Source organism: Bacillus rossius, chromosome 1 (genome assembly GCF_032445375.1).
Source record: "Bacillus rossius redtenbacheri isolate Brsri chromosome 1, Brsri_v3, whole genome shotgun sequence".
Lineage (NCBI taxonomy): Eukaryota > Metazoa > Arthropoda > Insecta > Phasmatodea > Bacillidae > Bacillus > Bacillus rossius.
In genome coordinates this window covers 264,629,682-264,639,560 of record NC_086330.1, presented here as the reverse complement: position 1 = coordinate 264,639,560, position 9,879 = coordinate 264,629,682, and the positions used below count along the sequence as shown (strand labels likewise).

At 36.7% G+C, this 9,879-nt stretch overlaps 1 protein-coding gene across 2 annotated transcripts in view; it reads left to right on the top strand.

Moving 5' to 3' along the window:
- Positions 1-9,164, top strand: part of LOC134527554 (G kinase-anchoring protein 1-like) — a 90,690-nt gene extending 81,526 nt beyond the window's left edge. Inside the window, exon 7 of one of the 2 annotated variants that reach the window (XM_063360342.1) lies at positions 8,794-9,164. In XM_063360342.1, coding sequence (XP_063216412.1) covers positions 8,794-8,829 — 36 coding nt within the window. In that variant the 3' untranslated portion in view covers positions 8,830-9,164. Of the gene's footprint in view, positions 1-5,797; positions 5,887-8,793 lie in introns of those variants that run through there. The other variant, XM_063360341.1, reaches the window with a different exon arrangement.
- The last annotated feature ends 715 nt before the right edge of the window (positions 9,165-9,879 follow it).

Here is a 9,879-nt window from a genome sequence, read left to right as displayed (position 1 = left end):
AACGCAATACACCAATCCCTCGCATAGCACGTCTTCAATTAATGCGAATTCAGTTAGCACGATGTAAATTTTACTGCCCTAGTCTCGAATAGCACGTCTGTAAATTTCAGTTAGCACGAAATCGCCACAGGCTAAAAAAAATCTCGGAAACGACGCGACGTCAGGTATGAAATTCGAGGGGGGAAGAGTGGTTTGGAATGCGAGGGGAAAGAGATGCGCACGCAGATAAACAAACACCGGGCCGTACTGTTGATGCCCGGCCGCAGACCAGGCCGTACCGTTGATGCCCGGCTGCAGACCAGGCCGTACCGTACAGAAACCAAAGCAGATGAAATAGGACACGTTTTTTTTAAAAAATAGCAAGATGATAGTGTTAATTTCACCCCAGAAAATATTTAACTAACTTTTATGTTTTGTATATGTACATATTGTACACACAGTACATTCCCTATTTAACGCGGTTGTCGGGGGACATAACTTTTACCCGCGTTGTTGCATAACCGCGATGTTTCGATGTGACCAAGGTCAAAAGGCATAAAACACCGCCTGTGTTCTAATAGGTCGGCAAGCACGCACAGTATAGACGGCCCGCCTTTGTGCGGACTTTGCATCCGCAGTTTCCACTTAACACGGGTGAAAAAATAAAAATAATAAATTTTAAAGATAAATATTAAATGTTGAATTGTTTTTATTTTTCCGCGTGCCGCGCACAGTTTGTCGCACGGCCTACGAGCGCGCCACACGCCGCCATACACACGTGCGGCACACAATCTGCTGCTGCCAGTCTCGTGGTGTTAGCCACAGTATCTGCTTCGTCAGTGTCCGTAACAAAGTAAGTGCAGTGTGTGCGGTTACACACGATTCTGTGGTCAAAGTCTTCTAAAAAGAAAGGCCGTAGTGATACTTCAAACCGAATATGAATCGCAAAGTACCGAGTTTGATTGACAAAATAAAAATTCTAGATTTACTTACAGATAGCTTGTCTTTTGTAGAAGCAGGCCGCAGATACAGGAAAAAAACGATTCTAGCATTCGTACAATAAAAAATAAAGAATCGTCTATCGTGTCAAGTGGTTAAACTTTATTATCCATGCTTACAGTAAATTATAAATGGTCACATGTGGGAAACAAAAATTGCGCCAATTTAATTTTAGCGCAATCAGTGACGCCGTATTAAAAACCGTGTTAAACTTTGTCTTTACTTATTTCACCAAACGCTGTGTCGAGTTGCTGAGTGTGTGTGGCTCGGATCGGCAAGTGTTATATTCCCCAGCCTCTGTTTAAAGGTCGGGAGACCGCTACACATACACATAAACATTTCCGAGACTTGTTTACTACCTCACGGCAAAAGTGGTACAGTATGGTTCACGTAAATATTGGACCACTGGGAATTCCTGGGCAAAGATTAAAAATACGCTAGCCGATTTACTTTACTATTTAATGTTAAATCATTATACCAAAGTAAAAAGATGAACTTGTATAATACAATGAATTACCCAATAATATTACGTCTGTAGGTTTAAGTTGTAACAAAACATTTATATACAGATGTCCAGTAAAGTACCAATTAAGATTCTGGAGTGGAATTTTAAACACCGGACTACCTGATTTTGCCTTGTACGCAGCGACGCTGCTCAGTCAAGTGACTCATGCTCTGCCTGTGTGCTGCGTGAACACATTCCCTCCCCCATTCCCCCTCGTGTTTCTGCCCGCTCTAATCTCTACCTCTCTCCATGTTCTCGGCTAGCCTCTCCCTACCCAGCGCTTGCCGACAACCAAGCCTATCCAACATCAATCCCCAGCCGAGTTACGCTGGATAATGTCGCTGGACGGTGGGCTTTATCAGGTCCCCTGTCCGATGCTTCATTTGTGAGATAAAGCGACGTTAAGAACTAGTGTTTCAGAAAATATCACTGGGCTGGATTGGACCATAATTTGAAAACCCTACAAGATAAAGGAATAATGTACGGAGATATCTTGTTTAGAATTTTACTGCGGACATTTTCTACGCCTAGGCTTTTTTCTGCCCGATGCTTAGTTTGTTAGTTACAACGCAAAATTATCCTAATCGGCTGTCAACCATTTATTCCATTATTATTACAGTAGAACCCTGTTATAATGTTTTTCAAGGGAGCACAAGAAAAAAACATTATAAGCAGGAAAACGTTATAAGCAGGAAATCTCAATTTAGTACTTAACAATGTTCGAGCTTTGTACCAATGGACTCACCAAGCTATGTAAACAACTTTAATGTTAAAACCAAAGATAGTAGGCCTATACTTGATACATGAATTTTCTGAAACAAGCCAACAATTTTTCAACTTCGTCTTGTTCCCTGGTTAAATTTTGTTTGTCTTTAAAGATACACTGCCACATTTTTTGTAAAATTGTCTCATGATTCATGATGACAACATTAAGAGTGAGAATGTCTACTCCGACGCCACCTGAAAATGTTTAATTATGGGATTCCACGTATGAATGAAAAAAAAGAATTATTTGTAAGCAATAGAAAACACTTTTAGTTATGCCCTCGCTCAATGTTTGGCAACTTAAATATCGCAGGACTATGTACGTGCATCTGAATACCCACTGGAATGGCAAGGAAGAGAAGAGTTGACTAAGGGTGCCAACTGACACGTAACTATGAACATTGTGTACCTTCAGTATATTGCATAAACTTGTATTTTAACAAACTTCATGTATTGTATGGCAGTGATTGTAAACATAAACATACATAAAGGAAACTTTTTATCGTAAGTGTTGGAATAATTTGGTTTTAAAACATTTTTTCCCCATTTATTTAATGTTAGAAAGCAAACATTATAAGCAGGAAATTACACTATTTATGAACGTTATATGCAGGAAATAAATACATTGTCCTTATGGGGGAAATATTGGGACTTTAAAAATATGACATTATAAGCAGGAAAACATTATATGCAGGAACATTATAACAGGGTTCTACTGTATTCATTTCTGACTGGGGGACATGGTTTGACCCGCGATATACCCGATTCCGCGATATACCGGGAGTTTACTGTATTTTAATGTTATGTTTGTGCTCTAGGGAAAATCTAAATCTGTTTATCTGTTAACTGATTTGTTTACATAGCCGCTTTTATAAGAGGTGTGCATAACAAATTAAATGTTTACATATGGCTGTGTGTTTTAAAGTTATATAAAACCGGTTCTTAATTTCATAAAAGTGTTTTAATTTTGTTAAGTTTTAAACGTAATAACAAAGGATCCAGCTGCTTGCAACAGCAGGCAGACAGACGCACGCGCGTGTTGAAGGTCACGCCTGGGCGGGCAAGCCAACCTGCTGACTGACGGTAAATATGTTACCACTTATCTCCCGTTACACTGTGCCATGTTTTCTTTATCTAACGTATTCGGTGGTAGGCTTAAAAAGATAAATGATATGACATATGCATTTTCAAGTATTATTCTACGCATTTATATTATGTAAAGATTACTTCCCTACACATCTTGGAACACATTAAATAATTTAGCCTTATATTTATGGGGACTAATGCTTCAGAATACGCAATTTCGATTAACACGAACATTTTTAGGAACGAATTAGTCGTGCTAAGTGAGGGATTGGTGTATCTTCAGAAATATTTTCACAGACATTATGCGGGATATTCTGCTAAACTGGAAGTTTTCGTCTCTTGACCAGTATAGGCCCAAACTTGGTAATTTATGAAAACCCATTATTACCAGTATTCCAAGAAATGCACCGAGCTCCTCTTCAGAAAAATGAAGATGGCATCCATTTTGTTGGGCATAAAGATTCGTTTGATTGACAGTGTGTGACAGAATGGAACGTGGTAAAAATAACTGGATAACTCCCCAAAGACTAGATGTATCAATATCCACTAGAGCACCTGTTTTACCAGTAAAAGCAGCATCCCGAAAAGAGTGTGGATCTTCGCCCAATTTCTTCCATTCTAGTGATGAATCTATCCTCTCTTCATTTGGTGTGTCACTTTCATCACTACTTGAACTAATGTCAGGGTGTAATGGAAATGGTGTGAATGTTTTTCTATTTTTAGGCGCATATGAAGGATCAGTTTGAGAGTCATCAGAATCCCAATCACTTTGGGATCGTCCATTAATCACGTGAGGCTCGAAAAGGGGGGGGGGGGAGGGGTCGGGAAAAATCACGAAATATCACAAGGGGGGAGGGGGGTGTAGAGCGATATCACGTGTATTTTTTTTTTGCGCGATTTCTACTTATACGCCTTTCCTTTATTATTTTTATGCCAGTGAGAATAAACCTGCAACCTTAATGTGTGTCTGGACATTTTCATCACTGTGCTTAATTTTCCAGAATTAAATTAGATTATACCTATATTTAAAGATAATATTCTGAAATTTTTAAAAAATATTTTGTACCAAAAAAAATACACGTGATTTATTGGGGTTGGGGGGGGGGGGGGTAGTCTAAAACATCACCACAAATCACTAGGGGGGAGGGGGGGGGGGGTTAAAAAATTGCTAAAAAAACATCACGTGATTAATGGACGACCCCTTTCAGATGAGTCATGAATATTTTGTGAATGATTGATGGTTACTGGAAAATCATCTGCATCATCATCTCCACCAACATCCAAGTTTACTGCTTGCTCATCATCTAATGCAAAAAAGTATTCTAGTGCTTCAGTAAGGTGTTTACCAGAAAAAGCCATTTCACCTAAAATATCAAAATTCAATTATTATAATTTGTAAGTAAATGTTTAATACATCATCAAAGTAAATGCAATGATAAAATCATAATAAATTGTATAATATCACACACATATGAACACTCATACGCTCATTGGTAGGATAGTTTACCTTTTTTTATATATATTATATATTTCTATGCTTTAGAGATTTTTTACTAATGAAAACATAACTACTACAGATATAACGCACACATAATTATACACCAACTAAATGTTTTTACTAAACTAATTTTTTCTGTTTTTTCCACCAACCAGGTAAAATAATCACTTCTCACAACAGTTTATAGCAAATATTATCCATGCCATGTATTAAGAAACCCTAAATTTGTTATGAAATAACCTGCCTACGCTTTACTTTATTTTACTTTTTTTCAAATAAATATTCAAAAGATTTTTTACAGATTTATAGGTTATAAAATAGTTAAAAAAATAGACTAAAAATTATTACCAAAGTTTTTACTCAGTATCAATCAAAACAATAAATCTTACTGTGAAAATATATTACTAATATTAAGAAAAAATGTTGCTTACCTGAATAAAAATATCCTTGTAAGAATTATGCAGTCACATCATGAGAAAAAATGCAAAAATAGACATAAATAACACAAAACAACAAAAATAACAATATTCTGATGGTCACTGGTAGGATTATTTACCACCCCTGGCTTTGTAGCTAGAAAATGGCTGCATACCAACTTTCTGGCAGGAGTGAACTGCCCTGCCATCTGTTGAGTGTCAGTGGAACTTCGGTAAACTATTGTACCGGTAACCGTTTAGCCTGCTCAACAGGTGGTAAATATTTGTACCAGTAACCTTATCAAGGGTTAATGAAAATGATAAAACGTTTTTGCTCAGTTAATTATTAACATCAATAACCAAACTGTGAGTGTAAACCAAACATAGCTGACAAAGCCTTTAGAAGTTGTGTGCAGTGCATTAGGGTTGTGGTCTGGTGCTGCATGATCTGATCTCATTGTGCATCGCTTGCAGCACTCTGAGGGGGTGGCTTGGGCGTGGGAATGTTGCAAGGCAAATTTTACTAATCCTGTTGTGTGAACTTCACAGCTGCGGGCTGCAAAAAAAGGTGTGCGATTTGACTCGTCTTCGGAGGTGACTTGCAGATAATCACCAAAGCTGATGCAGTATATTTTTTTTTGTACGTAGACACAGTTGAAATAATTTTAAAATGTTATTATAATTTTTTTTAGGGAAACGTGTTTGTTTTAAAGAGGTTGGGATTCTAATTAAATAACTTCTGTAAGCTGTGCTGTGCTGCATTCAGAAGTAATTTTGGGTGAAAATAAAATTTTTTGTAATTTGGTAGACAACCTGTAGAATAATTGGCATTACTGGTACCAAATTGAGCTTTAGTTCTTTAAGTAGGAGTTTGTGTAGTAAAAACTGCTTCAGTTTCAGTTAGTGTTAAAGTAAAATGGTAAATGGAAAGGAAGGTTTGCAGAGCATGAGGTTCTTAAACTAAATGACATAAGTTAATGTTAGTGCATTTTTTATTTACATACATCTAATGGGCTTCAGCAGCAGCCAAATTACCTAAAATCATCAATACTAATGAGTTAGGACTTTGGTTTCATTTAACATCTCGTCAACATCAGGGTAGTTAGAAACTGAAAGGGTTGATGAAATGAGAGAACAGAGCATTGACGGAATGCAGGTGTGAGGGAAATGGTAAAACAGTAAGAAAACCTCCTGGCAACGTCTGACACGTTTCCCACTTGCAAAAGATCTGGTTTTGACACATGTAATAATTTTATATTATTAGAACAAATGTAAGACTTTGGGTTTACCTAAATCATCTACTTTAGTTTCCAACAGCCTTTTGATTACTTGCATTTTTTTTAGCCTAACTTATTTTATAGTCTCATATGAAATATAAATAGCTGGACAATTGGAGTTTGTCCACTTACATCGCATGTAAATTATTTTTGAAAGGGTTTTAGTTTCCTAACATCAAAATTGGCATGTATTTACAACTAGTGGGTCTAGTTTGTACTGTGTTTAATTTTGATTATTACACATTAAAAATTACCCATTGATATAAAAATTTTGTAAGAAAATATTATTATTAGGTAAGGACAGTATAATATGGTGAATTGCGATAAAACCAAAACAAAAGTAACACCACAAAGATTGTCAATACAACGTATAACTAGGGCCTGGAATTTTTCGCGATCGCGAATTTTGCGAAAATTCGCGCAAATTTCACATGAAAACGCGAAAAGTAAGTACATTCGCGAAAACCACAACATTTCTATATTACACTGCGAATATATCCCCGAAAAGTACCATTACAGTAGAATCCCGCCGATGCGACCCCCCTCTGATGCGTCCATTCTGTTTATATGACCGTTTTTTGAGAAAACCTAAAAAATTTGAGCAGAGAAAGTCGAAAGTTTGAGTAAAATCGGCTGAAAAACAAGTCTGTTACACTTTGTTGGGCGCTATGTGTTCACGTTTATCTTGGCGAGAGCTGTACTGTAAGCAGGCAGGCATACAAAAAACGGCTAAAAATAGATACCACCCCTCTAGACTGTCCATGCGGCAGTGTCTAGACGAGCTTGACGCCTCCACTATCGCACGAAAAGCCGTCTCAGCTGTCATGTTATCTTACCCGCCCGTCGGCTTGACGTCATACGTGACTGACGTGCCACTTGCCTCTCCCATCCCCTGCTAATTCTTCAAGGCTCATCCCTCCCAGAGCCACAAACCATGTAAAAACAATTCCCCCCCCCCCTCCTTTTCCAACTAACATTTCAACACATTCCCTCCCTTATTTCAACCATCTGCGTGAGAAACTGTCAGCGTTTTTTTTTTTTTTACGCTGCGAAGGAACGTGGAAAAGATAATTTCTTGAGCTGTCAAAATAAACATCGCTGACGGCAAGGGCAGGAGCGCATCCTGTAGGTCTGTCGTGATTATCTACTCCAAAAACATGTCACAGCATTTCAGGATAGCATTGTTCTTATTTCTTTCGTTTATAGCCGAATGTTTTCTACCTGATCCACACAAGGTTAAAGTATCCTTTAACCCAAGTCTTGTGTTTCAGCATAATTACCTTATTTTTACATAAGCCGTGTTCGTGTATGGTTTTGATGTTCAAAATTGATCTGGGGTATAGTTCACATTAAGTCTTCTCATTTGTGCGCTGGGGTTTGTTCAAGTGGCAACCCCGTGTTCCTCCACTCCATTAAATACGAGCATATCAGTATCAGAAACATGGGTTTTATTGTACTGACAATAGCACAGTAATGTGCAAATTTTGCAACTGTAAAGTTTTATGGGATAGAAAAGATTCCATTGACAAACACCTAAAGTCGGCTAAGCATGTGGCATTGGCAGCCATAAAAAAAAAAAAAAAAAAAAAAGAAAATTTGTAGTTGCAAACATCTATAGCAACGTGTCTGTTTTGTGTAACTGTTTTGGATTTAATTGGCTGTTATTATGCATATTAGTCTATTCCTAGTATACATGGATTGTTTATTAAATATGTAAACTATTATATTCAATAACTGCACAATTTAGTCAACATTTAAAATACCGGTAAAATTTCCATTGCATAACGAAAATACCGACTTTAAACCACCGCTTTTCTAATTTGAAAGTACCGCTTTTTGTATACTGAAAACACCGAAATTTTCCAGGCCCTACGTATAACACCAAAATGCAAGTTATTATACCATTTAGCTATGAAATTCTTCTAAAAACATGAAATCAATGAGAAATTTTTTAAAACTTAACTCAAATCACATAATGTTATATTTATTATAGTTAATTCTTTGAATGTAATTATTTAGCATGGCTTTTGTACCAAAATAACTTAATGAATTGGAAAAAGTTACTATCATGTTGTTTGATCTTGCATCTCTTATTAGTTACATTTTTTTACATCAATCACATTGGCACATTTTTCAAACACTCAAAAATGTGTTTTTTTTTATATAATTTTTTTTATAGTAATATGAATATGTGGTTAAGGAGCACTTTTGAATATTAGTGGCAACTTTGAATTGTGTTACTCATGTGCTTGTGATGCTGTGTTCCAGAAGAAGAGGAGCACGAGCGAAACAAACCAGTCATAATGCCTTCCAGTGCGCATCGTGTGTGCGACTGTTCTTCCAGCCGGGGGTTGCGGTGTGCTCCTGGACCTAGTGTGCGCGGTGCGGCAACACTGATGCCAGGGAATTCAAGTTGGACCTCAAATTGTTGTGTTTGGTAGTGGTCTCTTGCGACATTCATAGTGCATTAAGTTTGTTGCTGTGATGTGTACCTAGTGTGCATGTTATGCATACAACTTTTAAGTTTTTTTAAATTTGTTGTATTTTTGTAACATGATTGGATGTTGTGCTGCAATATTTAATTTGTAAATAATTTGTCTGTCATAATAGATAAATAACAATGTAAGCAAGGTGTTGAAGATGTTGTTCAGTTCTTATATCTTTAATTTTTTTTATAGTTTACACTTGTGAAATATTTACAAGAAATGTAGTTTGTGAGCTGAGCGCAGTGTAAGGCTATCATTTGTCATTAAAATAAAACTTAGGCTAAGGATATAACATAATGGCATTATTGTGATGCTGCTATGGCAGGTGGTTGGAAGTGTACGAGAGAAGTGGGTACAGCGGATATGAGACCATTGATCCTAAATTAAAAATTAAGGGCCTGTATTTTTGAATGAAACTAGCTTAAAAGAGCCAATCAAAACTTTCCAGTAGTGACAGTTCTGATTTTCAATATTACAATAGGTAGAGATGGACCAAGACTCGAAAACTCAAACAGAATCGAGCGACTTGACTTGAAAATCGAGTTCGTTGTACTCTACAGGATGAGACTCAACTGTATTTTTCTTGAAACTCTATACTTACATATTTGACATGAGCAACGAAAAAAAAAATCACTTCACGCGTAATCTGTATTTATGTTCTCAAAGGTTTCTTAAAGTACGGTTAATTTTACATAATTATTTAGCATTGAAAACGTGCATTTAGCTACAGTAGAATCTTGCTGATGCGACCCCTCACGGTTCCCGGAAAAACTGACTTATTAACGGAATGGTCGCAATAGAGAATTCGGGCCAATTAAAATTAATTAAAATAATTTTAATGGTTGTATAGTTTTAAAGTATTTATAAT